Below are 21695 nucleotides of genomic sequence, written 5' to 3' on the forward strand. Positions count from 1 at the left end.
ATCTATCTATCTATCTATCTATCTATCTATCTACACAATTAGGTCCAAACATATACCAGAATGACTATAAAGAAAGAAAATTAAAAAGAAAGAAAACTTCTGATTTGGCTGTTACAGTCACTGTGTGGCATTATGCAGATACATTGCTGTTGGTATAAAAGTGTCCCAGTGCGTTTCTTGAGACATTTCTGCTGAAAAATTTGTTAGCTGAAAGTACTCTGTCAGCGTGTCACTTCTTTTATGATTTACTTTTAAAACAGCAAGCAATGAAGAATCTGAACATCTAAATTATGGTGGTGAATGCAAGGGAACAAATATTCTAAGATATACTTGTATGAAGGTGATAAGGCTAACATACCCAAACAAATTGCACATAATACTGCAACTCACTATACTGAAGTTATTCCATAGGACATGACCACACACTTTCCTGTATGTTTGAGATGGTGATAGAAAATGCGAGCTGTACTTTGTAATTGTCTAAGTTGAAATAACTACTGTTTTTCATTCTTTCCTGATTTTTTTTCTGAAAAAACTAACGCATATTGCATGTGTAAAATCACAAGCTTGGTAAACTTTAAATAATCGATCCGAAATGACCTCGAGATTATCTAGAATACTGGAAAAGACAAAGAGATGCAACCATCAGCTTCGTTTGCTCATTGGTCTCCTTTGCGGATTTTATTTTTGCAAACTAGACTAACTTTGGGTACTCCCTCTCTAGGCGCTAGCAAAAACAAACGATCGTTTACTCATATTGTTAGAAAAAAAAATACACTGCGTCATTGCATAATGCATCATCAGACCGTGTGTAATAAGGTTTTCTTCCCCGATTCGCTAAGAAACAGAGAGAGAGAGACGGAGGGAGAGGAGTCAGCTGTGACGTCGTGTCTTGTCATATGATTGTGGTTCATGTTAGGATCACGCCGCCGCTTTCATCCACGCTCAGTCGGGAATACAGGAAGAAACAGATTGAGAGTAATATCAACACTCAAAGGAAATCGCCGCATCATGCTAGCGCTCATCAACAAACTGCTAGAATGGTTCAAGTCCTTGTTTTGGAAAGAAGAAATGGAGCTGACTTTGGTCGGGCTACAATATTCTGGGAAGACGACCTTTGTAAATGTCATAGCGGTAGTGTATCGAACCTTCCTATATTATTTTAAAGTGTACTTGACATTTATGTATTTATTGTATTTTCCATCAAATAAGTAAGCTAGGTAAATATAATCGTAGCACCAAGAAAGAGGCCTATCTATTAGAATGGAAGTAACCAGCACGACCGGGAGGCTTCAGGATGCTACAGTGCGCGTCCACGAGACCAGGGCGACTGACTGGGTAGCTGCAGGGTTTATCTAAAGCGCGTGCTCGCCGGGAAGGGCTCGTGGTTTGATGTTGCGCAACTGGCAATAACCCCGGACAGTCTCGTGTGACTGCCGAAACTGCGCCACATGCTGTGTGCTGTAGAAACAAATTCTGTGGCATGGGTTAGACGAAAAAAAGGAAGCCGCCAGCGTCTCGCGAAAACGAGTGAGGTGCGGTAGCTTCCGTGGTACAGGATTTCTAGGTTATTATATTTTACATATTTGCATAAATCCCAGGGTAAAGCATACATAGGAAAAGTGATGTTGGTCGCACGCCGACACCTGTTACGTCAGGGCCGCCAGCTAAAACAATCGGAAACCTGCAAATAGCAAAATGCCGTTTGTTGATTTGATTTTCTTCCTTGACATATTTTTGAAGCAACTTCTTAGAACGCCAGCTTTGGAAAACAATACTTGGTTTGTTCGAACTTTCTTCGTGTCTGTAGAAAGCTTAGTAGTGCTTCTGCTTCCCGCGCTAAGTTGCCTTATGTCTTATGTTGGGCAGAGAACATTAGCTCCGATGGAGGAAGATCAGAAGAAGCTTTAGAATGGCGTTAGAATGACCACTCTTCCACCAACTCGGAGGCTAAATAAAACTGAAATAGTCAAACACTTGAGGGAAACATACTTTGTATGGGGGGTTTCCTGAAGTTTTGTAGACATCCTCGGTTAGCTTTGAACATTTTTGTTTGCATCGATTAGGTTAATCAAAAGCACGCCTCTCTATTTTAACAAAGCTACTCTGTAAAAAATGCTTTAAATATTATGATTTAGTTATTTGGAGGAAGTCTTTATCCTAGGCTACTTAAATGTGATACATTTGGCTGCATTTGTTTTTTCAATTGGGGCACAGGTAAGTGAAGTGACTTAAGGTGTCATTGAGGTTTGAACCCATAGTGTTTGAAGTCCAAAGCCATATTTAGGAGTATGGATATTTAAAGTAAGCAGGTATAGAACAGATGAAATAAATGAAAAAATTAATACAACTTTTATCTTAGATGTATAATTGTAACACCAACACTTTTTTATTTGATGCAAACTGTTTGATTTTGTATATAATGTAGAACAAGCAGCACTGTAGCTGGATAGCATTCAGCTGGTGTTTTCATACCCAAAGTCAGCAGCACTTTCAAATAGTTGTGCTTTATACCGCTGACAAAGAATCCCTTGAGGATCTGTAAGTAAAGTGTCGATTACCTTTTCGTTTGATGTCTAGATGATGTAATTAATAATTTGCTGTCATTAATGTATATATTTGCTAAACTCCGTATTTGGTAAAACCATTTACTAAAGTAATTAGTTTTGTTTTATTTTTTTAGGTCACTTAATTTTTGTATTGTATTCAGAGTACAGGCTCAACACTTGGTCATATTTACAGCTGTAATGTGTTAACAGTAAATTACAAACTATACAACATACATTTCATTAATATACAAATTACATTATACACACATTAAAACAGCCATTTCAGTAATTTAAATAAACAATGGAATTTGGTGTTCTAAGTGTGTGCCATTATCTCAGATATTTAATAACAGTTCAACTTGCTTTTATAAATTAATAAATTCTATTAAAAGAAATTCTGCTTAGTTTATTTTTTACTTGCTTTGATGTAAGATCAATGTATAGGTCGTATTTCTGTAATACAAAAAAGAATTTTAAGAATGTGTTTTTACTTTTTGCAGTGTAGTAACAAAGCAGTGCATCTATAATGTCACAGATTGTTGTGAGATATCTCATTTTTAAGCACTGAACAATTTTATTTCAAAATGTACAACTTAAATGATGTTTTCTGTTCAGCCTGAATTATTAATTATTACTTTGTTTGTTTCCATCCATTTATCCATCTATCCATCCATCCATCCTTTTTCTAAACCTGCATATTCTGGGCAAGGTTGTGGGGCAGTTGGAGCCCATGGCTATAAATTTAAGAAGTAATAAAGAAACAGTTGAAATGAATTAGGTGACACGCTCAATGATCAATCAGTGACATTATTTAAAAGCTGTTTCATTTGTGTTCAAAATCATATAAACCTTGAATGTCTCAAACTATTTTAATTCACTGCCCTTACTATGTGTTAATTGGTTAGTAAATTTGTAAATAAACTTAGCTTCATGTACAAAATACTGTTCCAAAGTAAATGTACTATATTCAGATGTTTTAAGTATATTGAAGTACTTGAGTAGATTTGCCATATGTTGTCTTAAAATATTTTTAATAGGCAAAAAATGTGTCTGACAACTTCACTAGTAAATACATATACTGGGCAAAGTGTGAGTGTTGTTCCTGGCTTATAGAATAAGATGTGTCTAGCATTATAAAAAGGTTCTTGCTGCAGATGTTTCTGCATCGATCTGTAAGAGCAGACACATGACAGCCGCAAGGCAGGTTCAGGCCTGTGTGTCATAGCCGTCTGCGGCCTCATAAACATGTCAGAAGTAGGATGTTTTATTTTACTTAGTCCAGAAGAACAGGAGTAGCCATACAGTTTTAGCAATTGTATTAGTGGCATAATTTCACAGAGCTGTCATAGACTGTACCTTTCCTAAAATTAGTGTCATGCAGTTATAATCATGTCAGTGTATTTTACCAAGTCAGATAAATTTCTCACTTACCTTCTTCAAAAATGTTAACCTATCTATACATATGTACTCCGTTATCTAAGTTTTTGTTAGGATATATTGCAGCATTGACATGGAAACACAAGACAAGAGATGACTTAAATTACCCATGGTAACATAACCATATTAAGAGTCAATCTGCCACTCTAGAACCCTTACAGTTTGAAACTGGATTGCTGAGCTTTTTCAATTTAAATAACTGAGGTGGCACAGCAAGCCTATAAAAAGTGCACTTTAAACTGAAAAAGTGTTCCAGATGAGCCATTTTGTATTTAGTTTTAAGATATACTGTAGTGACTAATCAGTTCCCAGAATATTGTTGCTGGTAGATGTTTCATAATGTTTTCTTGTATTATTCTCTTGCATAAAAATTAACAGCTTTAATTGATTTCTGCAGAGTTTGCGTTGTTAACATGCATGGAGTGTAGTGAGAAGGCATTAAATCTACTAAAAGTGTCAACTCACTTTACTTGTATATTTTAGACAAGAGTTATTGGTAATTTTGCTCAGAAGTTAGCAGAAATGATTTATAAATAGACATATATGGGCAGCAATGTACAAAGAATACAATATTACTTTTAATACATCAGCATGTTACACATTGTCATATTACATGCTCCTGTAATCAATCCATCCATCCACCATATAAATTGCTAAATTCAGTTCAAGGTTGTGGGGCATATATAAAAAGGAAGACATAAATCACATAAACAGCCAATAATTGCATCCATAAAAATATATAAATAGCTAATTAAATGTTTTTGATAACAAGTTGCATAAAACCAAAAGATAATAATAGGTGACAATAGATAATCTGAAATCAGAATAATATTCTACAGTTCAATAGGGCAAATGTGGAATCTATAATTGTTCTTTAATGTGATGGGCCAGTACTGTATCTGTAATGTGATGTGTAAACACAAAAAAAAACTATGTCGTTGTTATGTGAATTTCCCATTGGGATTAATAAAGTATCTATCTATCTATCTATCTATCTATCTATCTATCTATCTATCTATCTATCTATCTATCTATCTATCTATCTATCTGAACAATCAAATTAGTTTTTAAAAGAATAAGAGACTATACTAATGGGCCCTCAGTCTGGATTTTAATACTGACAGTAATAGGGTATCCCTTTCACTCATAACTACTAGACAATTTAGAGATTATAGTTGAGAAAGCTATACATTTATACTTCAGGAATGATTCCTGTACCAGAGTTTTGAATAAACAGCAGACTTGTGGAAGAATGATTTGACCAGGCTGTGAAAAAGCATTGAATTTAACTCACATTAAAGTCAATGCATGAATTAACATTCTTGTATCCTACATTGTGAGAAAGGCCTTTCCTTTATTACTTGGCTGTAAAAAGTAGGTCTTGTGGCATCCCCATAATGAGATGACTAAATGATACTTTACAGTCAGGCATAACACCATAGTTGCTTAGTGATTCAGCAAAACTAGTGTACTTTTCATCAGGCAGTAAGTTACACTGAGACAGTATATTGTGTATGTCTGCAGCATTTCACCCATCCAGGGAAATTTAAAATACACAGCTAATGTTTTAAAATGACAATCTAGTTATTTAAATGATAGATTCCAGAAATAGTAGGTTTGATTAATAAACATAGCTCAGTGTATATAGTGTCCAAGTAAAACTAAATACAATGAATAAATTATATGTATATATATATATATATATATATATATATATATATATATATATATATATATAGTGGGATATGGCTCGGACACAGACAGGCGGACACCGTTGGTTCCAAAACCAGCACACGTTTATTATACATTATCAGTGAAACACAGCACACAACCAACTTTAAGGCCCAAAATCCAGGCCTCTCTACAATGCCTTTTCTCTCTAGGTCTGCCTCCACTCCTGTCCTCCCGAGCTCTTGCCTTCTTCCTTCCGACTCCAGTCATCGAATGGAGGGAGGCGGCCCCTTTTATATCCAATCAGATGTGCTCCAGGTACCTCCCAATGAGCGCCTGCCGGCACTCCCTGGTGTGGCAGAAATGCCGGCTGTGCATCTGGAAGCACTCTGGGTGTCCCTAGTCTTCTTTCCCCCAGCACTTCCGAGTGTGGCGGAAGTGCTGAGGGCCAGGGCTCCTCAGGCATCGGGGAGCCCCCTGGCGGTGACCATGGGCCCCTATAGGGTTGAGCTTCCAAGCTCCTTTCCCGTGGTCCTCACAGCCACCAGGGCGGTCGCCCCCTCGTGGTCTGGAGGATGGGTAATCCCTCCTCCGGTCCTTCTGGGCATCCCAGCTGGGTACCGCCCCCAGCCACTTGCCACAATATATAAATGTGTGTGTGCTAATAATGCTAATAGGGATTTTACTTGTCAATTTAGATTTAAGTATTGATAAATTAGGCAATATATTACATTAGGGTTTTTTTTGTTTACTAATTACAAAAAGTTTTCTGAAAGGGTTATATAAAGAGCCTTCTGATTTTATAACACTATCAGCTGAACGTGCACAAATATGACAAAGTTAACAATTGATAAATATTACTTTTGATATTATAATCATGATTATTAATTTCAATTAACAGAACAATGAAATATGCACCTTGTCTTGCCAGCTGCATATGCTGTAATGCTGTATTCTGTTTACACATTTTACAGTAGTACCTTCATTTTGCAGGGAACCACTTTATAAATTGTTAATATGAAAGCTTTAAATGTTGGGTTAGTTGAAAAATAAAAAAAAATTTTTACAGTAATCCCTCGCTATATCGCGCTTCGCCTTTCGCGGCTTCACTCCATCGCGGATTTTATATGTAAACATATTTAAATATATATCGCGGATTTTTCGCTGCTTCGCGGGTTTCTGCGGACAATGGGTCTTTTAATTTCTGGTACATGCTTCCTCAGTTGGTTTGCCCAGTTGATTTCATACAAGGGACGCTATTGGCAGATGGCTGAGAAGCTACCCAGCTTACTTTTCTCTTTCTCTTGCGCTGACTTTCTCTGATCCTGACGTAGGGGGATTGAGCAGGGGGGCTGTTCGCACACCTAGACGATACGGACACTCGTCTAAAAATGCTGAAAGATTATCTTCACGTTGCTATCTTTTGTGCAGCTGCTTCCTGAAACGACATGCTGCACAGTGCTTCGCATACTTAAAAGCTCGAAGGGCACGTATTGATTTTTCACTGTTTTGTTTTTCTCTGGCTCTCTCTCTCTCTCTCTCTCCCTGCTCCTGACAGAGGGGGTGTGAGCTGCCGCCTTCAACAGCTTTGTGCCGCGGTGCTTCGCATACTTAAAAGCAAACGGCCCTATTGATTTGTTTGCTTTCCTGTGTCTTTCTGACAGACTCTGCTCCTGACGCGCACTCCTTTGAAGAGGAAAATATGTTTGCATTCTTTTAATTGTGAGACAGAACTGTCATCTCTGTCTTGTCATGGAGCACAGTTTAAACTTTTGAAAAAGAGACAAATGTTTGTTTGCAGTGTTTGAATAACGTTCCTGTCTCTCTACAACCTCCTGTGTTTCTGCGCAAATCTGTGACCCAAGCATGACAATATAAAAATAACCATATAAACATGGTTTCTACTTCGCGGATTTTCTTATTTCGCGGGTGGCTCTGGAACGCAACCCCCGCGATGGAGGAGGGATTACTGTATTAATGTTTATTTTTTTACATTTTCTAATATAGATGCAACACACATGCAATTTGTGTCACTGTGTTTTAATACGGAAAAAACAGTAAATTACTGATGTTGAGATATTTATAACATAAAATTTAAGTATAACACAAACATTCCCCCTTTTTTGAAAATAATTATTTCTGGAAAAAAACAAAACAGTTATCACCACCATTCACTATTTAAAAATGCAAAATATGGGAAAATATTAAACATGGGAACATTAAATTGGAATTCTGCTATAGTAAGAAAACAAATGCTGTGTTTGTATGCAAAATAAGAGTAGATAATAAAATCTTAAATTATATTAATGTATGTTTAAGAAGTTAATGTAAACACAACCTGATAGCTCTGTTGAATATGTACATATGTATTTAAACACATTAAATGTAACAGCGTAAATATATAGCAAATATATATAGCAAACTCAAGAAGTATTTAGATAGTAACACATTGTTTACAGACACATATCAGTCATAGTTGTATAAAGTGTTGCTTGTTTCAGATCCATTTTAATGGATGTCCAAATTTGGAATAAGTAAAAGCAGTGTAACTTCAGAAGAAAATTTCTGGAGAGAATAACTTCTCTTACCCTGAGTGTTGATTATTTTTTAAGTCTTCATTCTGCACAGTCTTAACTGGAGCCTTGTCTGTCGATAAATAAAACCTGATGAATACTATTATCTGATAACCTCCTGAATATAGATGTGTGTTACAACATAATGGTTTTCTTTTTCGTGGACATGACATAACATTACTGGGACTTAGTGCTGGTTGTTTAGCTTCCATGTCTTCTTCACTAAACTACATGGTTAAATTTTAAATGTTTGCATGCAATGATTAAACCGTTTGCACAGTATACTTTTGAAAACAAAATATTACAAATTATGGACCATTCTGCTCATTTTGATACCTAAACACCTAAAGCGGATTAGGTTCAACATTAATTATTTTTAATTTTTCTAAAAGCTACTGCAAACAAAAAATAAATATATTCACACTTTAAGAAAAGATTTTGTTTGGGATCAGACTCCTAAAAATGCATTCAACAGGTAGTTAGTGCTACGATATAAGTGCCTCTGATTCTCTGATTTTCTGAATGTCTGTGGTTGATTACAAAATCCATTTGCTGTGTAGAGCATTCTGTAACTGGGAAAGCTCTATCTTCAAGAGAACACAAGTACTAAATGGAATACAGTAATCATCACTTTCCACAATTAGAATGTCAAGGCAGACATAATTGTAATTACAATTTATATACTATTAATTGTCCGGCCCTACTATCAGTCCATGCTATTTTTAAAACCAATCATTTATCTGTTACTTCATTTTTGTTTAAAGAGTGCATGTGCTGCTGACATACTAATCTAAGATAGTGTGTGGTAGTGTGTGATAGTGTGGTGTGTGTTAAACCATACCATTTGCTACTTTTGTTCTGAGAGGAACTGATATATCTAAAACCCCTTGCAGACAGAAACTTTAAGTCAGTTAGTCATTTGAACTTTATTGTTTTTAGGAACAAGTTTAGAATTCCTCACTGTGACAATGCTTGTTGATAGTATATAGTAATCTAGATGTCACTGTCCTCTGCTATAATTTATTGGCAAGGCCAGTAGCAGATTAAATGTAAAGGAAGATTATTTTAACCTAAAAAGCTTGTTTCATCCAATTCAGGGTTCTAATGGAAGACAGCACCTATCATAACAACCTTGCGCAAATGGCAGAATTCATCCTCACACAGGGCAAAAATCAATTGCTTTGCACACTTGCGCACACACTCACACTCACTCAAATAGACAGGACTAATTTACAATCATCAGTTAACACTAAAATCAAATGTGTCTATCAGCACAAGTCGCAAGCAGACTGCTATCCCTAAAGTTCCGCAAGAGACACTTTATGTCCCGTAAGACAAGGCAGTGAGACAAAAGGACAGCTTCTGTACAGGCTTTTAAATGATCGAAACGCAGTGCGACAAGCAGAACACACAGCTCTGCAGCAGCAAACCAGTAGCTGATCCATCGCATCTCCTTAGTGTTCGTTCAGCCCCCCCCCCTTCACAATGCAAGCTTGTATTGGGCCTGTTTTGGGCGAGCAAAGCAAGCAGGGGGCTAGTAAGTAACATATAAATGTTTTTCATATAAAGACCATCAAGAAACATAATCATGCAAACGGAACTTTGCATGATACCTTGGCGAGCGCTGTAAGCCCTGCTGTTTCGTTGAAGGACATGCATGTGGCAGAATCACTGGCAGGATGACGCCACAGCTGTTGCTGAATCCACCTTTACACCTAGTGCAGCTGCATTGTTCTTATGTGTGACTGGATGTTTCTCTGCAGGGAGGGCTTCTGTTCTCTTTCTCCAATGTAAAACTTTCATCCTCATCTGAGTTCACCTCTGTTATAGCACATCTTCATTTGAAAACAGTAGTGTCAGATCTGGAGGAGTGTGACCGTGACTGAGAGAATAAAACTGCATAAAAAAAAAAAAGTACACTGGCTGTTACAGACTCAAATCAAATGTATGTTTTTATTCTATAATAGTAACAATAAGAGCAGCTCACTACTCAAAATGGTAAATGTAGGAAGGGCCCGGAATCGAATCCACAACCTCTTGATTATGAATCAGCAGTTCTTACTTCAGCACCACTGAAGCAGTCATGTCAGTGTACTCTAACCCGGTTTCTTTTTCTTCGGTTATATCCTCTTTAATAAAATCCCTGTGTGCGTCCATGTGTCCGTGTGTGTGTGTGTGTGTGTGTCTTCTGGTGAAGTGCGCATGCGCGGGGCACGGTGCGATGCTTCAAAGGCCGCCTGACACGTCACACAAGACAGAGAGGGCAGGACCTATAAAATATTAAGCGGCCGATCCAATCGGATTTCGGTAAATGAGGTAAGACCTAAAACATAACGCACAAAAAATCCAATCGGGTACTGAGACACGGAGACCAGCTTCCCCAAAGAGGTGGGATTAGTGTTTGTTGTTGTGCAAGTGTTCACTCTGAGGATGTTAGATTTGCGATTAATAAACTTGGCCCGGTAAAGTGTTTTCCGAAATATACGAATTTTCATGATATTACAATAGGATGACTTTTAAAAGTAGATTTATTTTCGCGCACATAAAATCCATTGCTGGGGAGACGCCATACATACAATAATCAGCTGCATGCCAGCACAGATTAAAATACTTGCTGGAGAGGCGTATTACTGTGAGAGAAAATTAAAGGCACACAATACAGTGACGCATATTATAGCCACATACAAGCCAGTATTACTGTAACAGAAAATAGACGGTCCTTTGCCATTTAATATAGACTGTTCCTACTAATGTTTATGCACTACTATTCTAGCGCCCGTTATTGTAACGGGCTTAATGTCTAGTTCTTGAATAAAAGCGTATTTGTTTTGTTATACTTGTACCTTTTGTGAAGTGTTTATTTGATATTTGGACTTCAGTCTTCACACATTATATACTTCATGTCAAAATTTTGTCACTGGTACTATAACATGAAAAAAGTTTCTGTTTAAGGTATGTGTTCAACATTTCCTGTTATCCTACATTTACCCAGATCATTGTAGACATGGAACACACATGAAATGCATGTGTTCCAAATAACAATATATTATTTACTCAATACAAGTCCTGGTAGCTCACACCCAGATAATGAGAATTGAGCTGGGAGAACTTTTTGTCCGAGTTAAGTTGCGGCAGAGGGTAGATGGGATAGCAGTCTGCTTGCTGCTTGTGCTGATTGACACATTTGCAAAACAAAAGACGCTAAAGGAGAGGTGTGAAGGAATTTAAGGTGTGCCCGGGATTATGAGTTTTTTCGTAGGCTTCAGGGATTCTAGTGTTAACCTAATATGCATGTGTTTAGAGTGTTTAAGGAAAATTCTCTCCACACATGCTGTCCATATATATATGTGTGTGTGTATGTATGTATGTATGTATATATATATATATATATATATATATATATATATATATATATATATATATATATATGTGTATATATATATATATATATATATATATGTATATATATATATATATATATATATGTGTATATATATATATATATATATATATGTGTATATATATATATATATATATATGTGTGTGTATATATATATATATATATATATGTGTGTATATATATATATATATATATATGTGTATATATATATATATATATATATATATATGTGTGTATATATATATATTGTGGAAAGACAGCCCCCTGAAACAGACAGACAGACACCAGGATGTCCAGAACACACACGTTTATTTTCAATGAGCATCACAATGCCTTGTTACCAACAGCTGTCTCTTTTCTTTCTCTTTTCCTTTCTCTTTCTCTCTTTGACCTCCACTCCCCTCCTCACAAGCTCCATCTCCTTCCTCTTAGCTCCGGCTCGTCTACTGGAGGGAGGCGACCCCTTTTATAATAACCGGGATGGGCTCCAGGTGCTCCGTCGAACGACACTTCCTGGTGTGGCGGAAGGTGAGCACCTGGAAGCACTCCGGGTGCCCCTTGGATTTCTTCTGGCAGCACTTCCAGATGTGGCGGAAGTGCTGACATCCAGGGTTCCATAACCGTGCGGGTGCCCCCTGGCGGTGGCCACATCCTCCCATAGGGATGAGCTTCCCAGCTCTGTTCCAGTGGCCTCCAAGCAGACCAGGGCGGCTGCCCTCTTGTGGCCCAGGGAAAGTATTGTCTCTCGTGGACCGTCCAGGCGTCCCAGCTGGGTAGTGTCCCCAGCTGTCTGGCACTATATATATATATATATATATATATATATATATATATATATATATATAGTAAGAAAGGCGCTATATTGTGCCCGACACGACACATTGACTCAGAGGCACAGGTAAAATGAAATAAACCTTATTATTCTTCAGCTGGAGGGCAAGTCTTCCCCGTAATCCTTCCAGCCACAACACAGTCACCAAGCACCTTCTTCTCTCACCACCACACCTCCTCAGCAAGCTTTGTCCTCCTCCTCCTGACTCTGGCTGCTGGCTCCCTTTTATTGGGTACCCGTAAGTGCTCCAGGTGGTTGATTGCCGACATCCGGCTGCACTTCTGGGTAAGGCGAAACCAGTGCCCAAAAGGGGCCAGCCACTTCTGTTGCAGCATCCCCTGGCGGCACCGGCGGAACCCCACAGAGCTGCACAGAACTCCAACGCCCATGAAGCCCTGGGGGAGTGCGAGGCACCGCTGCACCCCAGGGAGGCTGCCATCTAGCATCCAAGGGGAGATACTGGGCTTCCCACCCATGTCCCCCTGGCAGATGTGGTGAAGGGGCATCTCGGCCAGGCATGGGCCCCAGTCATCTGCCACTCTATATATATATATATATATATATATATAATATGAATGGAAGAGAAGGTCTGTGGTACGGTTTGCATATTTGCAGTTGGAGATCCACAAAGGGAGAAAAAACAAATCACGTATCATAAAATAGTTTTATATATATATATATATTGTGTATATTGCGGTGGGTTGGCACCCTGCCTGGGATTGGTTCCTGCCTTGTGCCCTGTGTTGGCTGGGATTGGCTCCAGCAGACCCCCGTGACCCTGTGTTCGGATTCAGCGGGTTGGAAAATGGATGGATGGATATTGTGTATATGTTGTCACAAACTTGACCAAAAGTCATAGCAAGGTTTGGGGCAGCCACCTGTATAATTGGTATCCTGGCTGTAAAGTTGTAAAAATGTTACACAGCACTGATGTGCAAAAAACTGAGTCCAAAACTGAGCTGAGGGTCAGACGACCTGCACCGAGAGGTCGTGAACACAGGAGAGAGCATCTGCATTGGCCTGCAAGGAACCTTTACGATAAATGACACTAAAACGATAAGGTTGAAGGTCTAAAAACCATCTAGTGACGTGGGGATTAGACTCGTGGTGAATAGACATCCACTGTAGAGCATCATGATCCGTCACTAGAGTAAACTAATGCCCCAATAGGTAGTACCTTAACTGCGTGATAGCCCACTTGATCGCCAAGGCTTCTCGCTCCACCGCGGCATACCTGGTCTCCCAGTCCAGCAGTTTCTGGCTGAGGTACATAATGGGGTGTTCAGCACCATCAATGCATTGGCTCAACACGGCACCTAATCCTGTGTCGTCTGTATCGGTCTGGAATATGAAAGGAAAAGAAAAATCAGGAGATTTCAAAACAGGTGCTGACGTAAGGGCCAACTTTAAGTCACTGAATGCAGTATCCGCACGATCATCCCATACCACTTTTAAGGGTGCTCTTTTCTTTGTTAAATTGGATGAGGGCGAAGCGATCTACGAGAAACGAGGTACGAAACGGCTATAGTAACCTGCTAAACCCAGAAATGCTGTACTTGCCTCTTAGTCACTGGACGGGGCCAATTTATGATGGCATCAATTTTAGAGCATTGTGGTTTAACGGTACCCCCACCCACCAGATAGCCCAAATACTTAGCTTCCTTTAACCCAAAGAAACATTTCTTGGGATTAATACGAAGTCCGCCTCATGCTAGTGTGGAGAGCACTGTTTTAACCTGCAGTACATGTTCCTCCCACGTGCCGGAATAAATAACAACGTCATCTAGATAGACGGCACTAAATGAATTGTGGGGCCGTAGCAGTGTATGTACCAGACATTGGAAGGTCACTGGTGCCCCTTGCAAGCTAAAAGGAAGGACAGTGTACAGCCAATGTCCACTTGGAGTACTGAAAGCGGTCTTTTCTTTAGCGGTGGCCGTTAAAGGAATTTGCCAATACCCTTTCGCCATATCGAGCGTAGTTAGGAATTGAGCGTTACCTAGCCGATCGAATAGATCGTTCAATCACGGCATTGGATACGCATCAAACTTTTAGAGACCTGATTAAGTCGTTGGAAGTCATTGCAAAACCTCCACGACCCTTCGGGTTTAGGAACTAAGATAATTGGACTAGACCAGGGTCTGTAACTTTCTTCAATAACCCCTAACTCCAGCATTCATCTAATTTCCAACTCTACTTCAGTCTTCTTTGCCTCCGGGAGCCTATAGGGTCTTTCTCTGACAATCACCCCTGGGTCAGTGATGATGTCATGTTCAATCAGAGCAGTCTGTCCTGGTAATTCGTTCACTACTTCCGGTACTGACAGGATAGCCATGTCTAGGTCCTGGTTTTGTTGGTCCGAAATTAAGGCGTGATTTTGATATGAAAAGGGAGCGAGGCTGACTGGAGGAGGGATCGATTTCCCTTTCCTTCCACGGCTTCAGCAAATTTATGTAACACTCCCTCACTCGGACGACGATTTGGTTGTTTTACCAAATAGTCAACGAGTCCTTTTCTTTCCTTAATTTCATTAGGGTCTTGCCAATGTGCCAATAATTTAGAATGGGAACTAGGAACGAGTACCATTACACGATCACCCGGGATAAATTCCCGAATGGTGATGTTTCTATTATAATAATGAGACTGCGCTGCTTGAGCCTTTTCCAGATTTTTTTTTTAGTATGGGTCTAATTTTTTCTAATCTATCGCATAATTGTGCGATATATTCTAATATATTTAAGGTAGGAAGGACCTCTTCTTCCCGTCCTTCTTTTAACATATCCAATAGCCTGTGGGGTAGTCTTCCATACAATAATTCAAAAGGAGAAAAACCTGTAGAGGCCTGTGGGACTTCCCGATAGGCAAACAATACAAGGGGGAGTAACTGATCCCAGTTCCTCCCATCCTCGTTAACTACTTTTTGTAGCATCTGTTTCAAGGTTTGATTAACTCGTTCTACCAGTCCATCTATTTGCGGATGGTAGACAGATGATTTCAGATGTTTTATCTAGAGTAATTTAGCCACCTCTTTGAACGTCTCCAAACTGAAGGGAGTCCCTTGATCCATAAGAACCTCTTTGGGGATCCCTACACAAGCGAATATCCCTACTAATACCCATGCAATGTTTTTTGAAGTAGCTGAGCGCAATGGAACAGCCTTGGAAATCGGGTGGCATAGTCTACTAAAACCAATATATATATTTATGACCTTTTAATGAGAGTTCTAATGGTCCTACGAGGTCGAAACTGACTCGTTCGAAGGGAATATCAATAAGGGGAAGAGGGACAAGAGGAGCACGGTCCCTTCTAGGAATCTGACGAAGTTGGCATTCTGGACATGAACAACAAAATCATCTGACCTCCTCATTTATGCCCGACCAATAAAATCGGAGTTTAATTCTCTCCAGTGTCTTTTCGGTGCCCAGATGGGCTCCCAGAGGGTGGGCATGTGCTAGTCCACATTCTTATCGCCGATAAGTGCGTGGCACTAGGAGCAATGTCCTCACATCACCCTCGTGTTCTGCCAATCGATACAAGAGTTCATTATTTATTACAAAGAAAGGCATTTGTGGCAGGGGATCTATGGAAGTGTGTCCGCTAACTGACACTACTGCATTCCTAGCAAATCTTCATCTTCTCGAACAGTAATAATCTTGCCGGCTATGCCAATTGTGATAATCTTCTTAAAATAAAAGAAGTTTTGGGGACCGTCCCCATATATTTTCCAAAGGACAAGGAAAAAAACAAAGGAAAATGTTTGTGTGATCAAAAGCAAATGTATATAGCAGTTGATGAACGGTACATGACAAGATGGCGTTTTTATACAGAAAATAAAATGGAAACAGAAAATGGTTGTCAGGAAATGAAGTAGATGTTGTGGGACAGAAGCAACGTCATTAACAGAAAACCAGAAGAGATGTCATCATGGAGTGTCGGAAGTGTCATCTTGCCAGGTGCCAGAAGAGACGTCTTGGCGGCCATTGTGGAACCGGGAAGTAAGTTCTTTATTTTTCTTCGGTTTTCCTGCAGAGAACAACAAGAGATTCAGGTTAGTACCATGTGACAACCCCTTGTCTCGCGATGTTTCACTCACCTTTAGAAATTTTTGACTGCCTCCTTTTTTTTTTAAGTGCCTTTCAGACAGCCTTGGTATCACAATCCCTCCTAACCCATTAACAGCTGTGTTCGGTGTTCTTCCAGATGGACTTGAATTGGAGAAGGACAAGCAAACGGTGATTGCATTCACTACACTTTTGGCACACAGACTTATTTTGTTAAATTGGAAGAATCCTAATTCTCCTCTTATAAGTCAGTGGGAAACCGATGTTTTATATTATTTGAAATTGGAAAAAATCAAATTTTCAGTTAGAGGATCTGTACAAAATTTTTTCAAAACATGGCAGGATTTAATCAATATTATTTTAGAATAAGAGAAATAACTATTATTGCATTTAACTCCCTTCTCCATCTCTTATTTACATAGATATTTACTTCTCCCTTTCTTTTGTTTAATGTTGCCTTATTAAAAAGCCTAAAGCAATTTTCCTTTAGCTAAGCTCTCCTTCTCAGGGGTGGGGTTTGATTAGTCTTCAAATTTGTTGGGTTATAAATTGATCTGTTTGTATGGAATGATTACAATGAAAATTTAATAAAATAAAAATATAAAAAAAAAAAAAATTTTTGACTGCCTCCTAAACGCACATGTGTGACAATGTATATATATATATGTGTGTATATATATATATATATATATATATATATAATGTGTATACACACTACTGGTCTGAAGTAGAACAAATAAACAATGGCAAATAAAAAATACAAGTCAATGAATCGTTAGGTGTACAACATTTTATTGATTCATCAAAGTAGCCACCTGCTGCTGCTGATGTAACAATCAAACTGTGGTAACCCTTTCAATTCAGAATGCCAGTCACTCTGTGCAAGTCACCAACTCTGTCTCCAACAAAAGAACCCCAGGCCATCACACTTCCGCCTCCATGTTTGACCCTTGGTGTCACACACTGAGGTACTATGCATTCACCAACTTTATGGTGTACAAACACCCTGCATGATGACTTGAAGGTGAAAAAACTAATTAACTGCATACGTATATGTAATTAATCATAATTAATTGTGATTAATCACATCTAACATTAAAACATGTAATTATAAAATTAATACATAAATCATGAAATAAATATACACTAAATCACAAATTTAATGTAGCGTTAATACAAAAGAATTAAAAAAATTAATGGTGTAGTTTAAACTTAAATGATAACATAAACCTGACACAATAAAAATGCAGATATCTAACAATATCAAAACACCTATATAAATCACTCTAATATGCAACTGTTAGCATTAAAAGATCACAGATATAGACATATCAATTGTCCATCGTTGATTTACATCTTATCATAAAGAAATAATGTGCTTCTAGCCGAATCTTGTGTATATGTATTCAGTTTACATTATTCTAAAAATGTCAACATATTTACTTTGCCTGGTTTACTCTGTCACCTGTGAGGGGAGACAATGTGTCCACTGGCACTGAACTGTCTCCGTGATAATACACTGGATGCTGGAATGCATAAAAGCTTCCTGGAAATCTTGACAGGGTGAAGTAAGTCTGATGCATGTCCCTTCTACCACATCAATGGATCCTCTTCTGCTTGAATTGATGGCAATGAAAGATAACTTAAATGTAAGAGACTTGTAATCCAATCACTTCTATCTGTACACACAGAATTTATCTATTAATCTCTAGTAATTATTTCATGCATTGGGGATGGCCTGAATGTATGAATACACTCACTCTGGAAAACTGCTAATGTTATATTTAATTGTCCCTCTAAATCTAATGGTTTTATATTCTTTTCTTCAGTGGTTTCTTTTCTCTTTTTTTAGTCGTTTAATATCTTGCACACCTCAAGTAAACACTCAAAGGTTTCAACTGTACAATAAATATGGCTATAAAAGGATAGTATTCCACTATCAATAGAGCTTGAAATTACAGTTTTGAAATTTTTGGATGGTGGGATGAATCCCCTCTAAAATTAAACACAAGTGGGAATGTCAGACTATCGAGAATGAAAACGGAGGTGGAGGAAAGCCAAAACCCAGTTTTGAAAATCACTGTGATATTAACATTTCAGATATATATATTGTAACCTTTGAAGTATAAGGTGAGTTCAAACACGGGTAAAACGCGTGCCGAAAGAAATCTCTCTGTCCAAAAGTTCGTTTTGAAAATATTTAGTGAAAGTTAAGAGCAAATAATTCACACAAGAATAAAGAAAAAAGTTGTTACACATGTAGAATAAAAGGCAAAAAAGAAGAAAAAATATATCTTCTCTAAACTTAGCTTTTCTTGAGAAACTTTAGTTATTTCTGTACTTAAAAGTTCTTTACTTCTTCGTCTATACTTAAAGATTCTTAACTTCTTATATACTTAAAGATTCTTAGCTTCTTCTTTTGTACACTATAAGCATACGGTTCTGCACTTAAATAAGCACGTTATCTTATGAGTTACTTCACACACTCAGAAAGCCCTTAGGCATGTGGGCATGAGAGGCACATAGGCATGGTTTAAAACCATGTGCCCTCTACACCTTACACATGGCAAGGCTGGTCACTAACTGAGAATAATGTTTAGTCAGTGCTGTTAGAAATGGCAAGAATGTACCAATTCAGTTCTACTTATGGAGGTTATAGGAACATCCCATAGATTATGCATTGTCATCTAGTAAAATATTTATGAATCTTATATAACTAGGAAATGGCTCTTACACATATATTAATTTGAGAATATACCTCAGCCTTTTTGTAGCCTTCAGTTTAACAAAGTTTAGTCTAGTTTCTTCTAAGTGCAATTTAAACACAAGCATTGCACATTGGCCGTGACTTTGACTTCTGAGATACACATGTGCAGCTCCAATTAGATAGTCAAATTCCATAGCTGCAAGCATTAGTCAAGAACAACTGCAACAGACAGGTGACATTCTATGCATTTAAGCTTTACAGAACATAAACAGTGAACAAAAATTAATTCCTAAGTAACAAGTAGGGCACAATTATAAAATAGTAATTTAAAATAGTTGTTGAATGTTCTTGCAACAAACGACAAATTGCTTACCAAATCAAATATGTTCTACATTTGTACAGTATACTGTTAGAAAAAGATTTTCTGGGATCAAGTTTTTCCTCTAACAATACATCTAATCCCATGTCAAATTTCAAGGCTTGATTTACGTGTACACTTTCTTCAGTTGAATCACTCGTAATGAATGTTGTAATATTAATGTTTTTAGTTTTAATAGGTTTAACTCTTGGTTGATTCATTTGGCGATTTAAGACTTATACTAGTGATTTGAGTGAACAAAATATACTGGATGGATCACCTTTTGCACTAAACATTTCAAACACACTGTTAACACATAAATTGGGACAGTACATGTGCAGTTACCACATACTAATGATGTTGTTAGCTTAGTCACATTTTAGTGGATGGTTCAGACTTTTTTTTCTGATTTATGCATCATTGTAAATTCATGGACACCATTTTGTTTCAAGTTTCCAAACAAAAAATTTTAGCAAGTAGCCTATGTTCTCGCCTTTGTTGTAAGTTTGTCACAAAAACTGGTACTTCTGAACTAAGTTGACACCACAATTTCAAAGGCATAACAGTACTAGCTTTTTTACAGATCATTAGGACCGAATGAAAGTTGGTACCACACTCGTGTATGACTAGTAAATTACTTTGAAAGGCACAATAATATGTGAGAAAAATATGAGGAAAAAAGTATATATGAAAATGTCTCACAGCAGTGTTACTACAGCACAGCATTAATGCATGTCAAAAGCAGAAGTCATGTCTGGAAATCCATTGTGTTTGAGACAGTGCACAATTACAGGAACTGTGCTTATTATTTCAAAATAAATAAATAAAGCCAAAACACAGAAAGATTTCTGTTGTTGCCACTTTTATTTCATTATGGAGTTCACAAATAGATTTATGCATTATTTGAGAGTGTAGTCCAGAGGCGAGTTGTTGTTGTCTGACTTGTACTGTCAGTTTCTAAGAAGAGATGAATGATACCGCTATTAATCACTTTGTAATACAGCGCCTTACACAGTACCAATAAGCAAACTGGAGATTTGCATTCATTCACTGATTGCAATGAGAACATCAGTAGATGTCCATCCAAGTATAGCCATCATTTTCTAACTGGTTTATACAGTTAAGGGTCATGGGGGACGCATGGCATGCATCCACAGTTGCATATATGAGACTGTTGTGTGTGTTGTGGGAGGAAACGGGGCACTGACATTACTAGCAGTGAAAATTGAGGAAGTTTCAGTCAGAGTGGTTATTTGGTTTGTTTACACCAATGAAATAAGTTGCTCATTTTGTTAATACCAAAGTAAAATTCATTTAGTGTTTCAGTGAAGCACAAAGCATATATCCTTATCAATACGGCAAACAGAAATGTGTGAACACTGACACAGCAAAACAACATACAGGCAGTCCCCGGGTTACGTACAAGATAGGGACTGTAGGTTTGTACTTAAGTTGAATTTGTATGTAAGTCGGAACAGGTACATTATTTTAATAAATGCTATTTTTGACCGACTATAACCAAGTGCTCTGCCAATGAATGATGGAGTTTCACCTCTCTCTGACCTTTTTATTATTTCTACTTTATTTTCAATGGTGATGGTTTTTCTCTTCTTTACTGTATCACCAGCACTTGCATCAGATTTGTGTTTCAGAGACATTCTTGAAGGGTGAAGACAAAAGGTTAAGATGAGCTCTTCTGCACAGCACTGTACACGTTATCACAGCAGGAAGGCACCAGTCATCAACACGTCTTATGTACTGACGAGAGACAACTTCATGCTATGTGCGTAACAGTACAAGCAGGCATGCTATTGAGAATGAATGGGGGCGGCGAGGGGCGGTTCATCACCAGCCCACGTCACAGTCACCTCCACTACAGTATGCTGTAGAACGAACACGGTGCGGCCAATGGCGAGGAGTGAATCGCCCAACCCCAATTCAACAGGCAGCCATCCGAGGCACACTACAATGCTACCCCCGCTGCCCCGTTCAGCCACAACCGGGTCACCGCTTGCAGCATTACCAGCCATGTGTGCTGGGCGGGCAGTGAAACGCCCCCCTCCGCTCCATCCAGCCTGCGTCCAGTCAGGAGCAGTAGCTGCGGTGG

At 38.3% G+C, this 21695-nt stretch overlaps 1 protein-coding gene across 1 annotated transcript in view; it reads left to right on the forward strand.

The window, feature by feature from the left end:
- The first annotated feature begins 875 nt into the window (after window positions 1-875).
- LOC114660141 (ADP-ribosylation factor-like protein 8B-A) overlaps window positions 876-21695 on the forward strand; it is a 46729-nt gene continuing 25909 nt past the window's right edge. The window contains exon 1 of the mRNA XM_028812644.2: window positions 876-1134. Coding sequence (XP_028668477.1) covers window positions 913-1134 — 222 coding nt within the window. The 5' untranslated portion in view covers window positions 876-912. The remainder of the gene's footprint in view (window positions 1135-21695) is intronic.

This window comes from Erpetoichthys calabaricus, chromosome 1, assembly GCF_900747795.2.
Source record: "Erpetoichthys calabaricus chromosome 1, fErpCal1.3, whole genome shotgun sequence".
NCBI classification, from domain to species: Eukaryota; Metazoa; Chordata; class Cladistia; order Polypteriformes; family Polypteridae; genus Erpetoichthys; species Erpetoichthys calabaricus.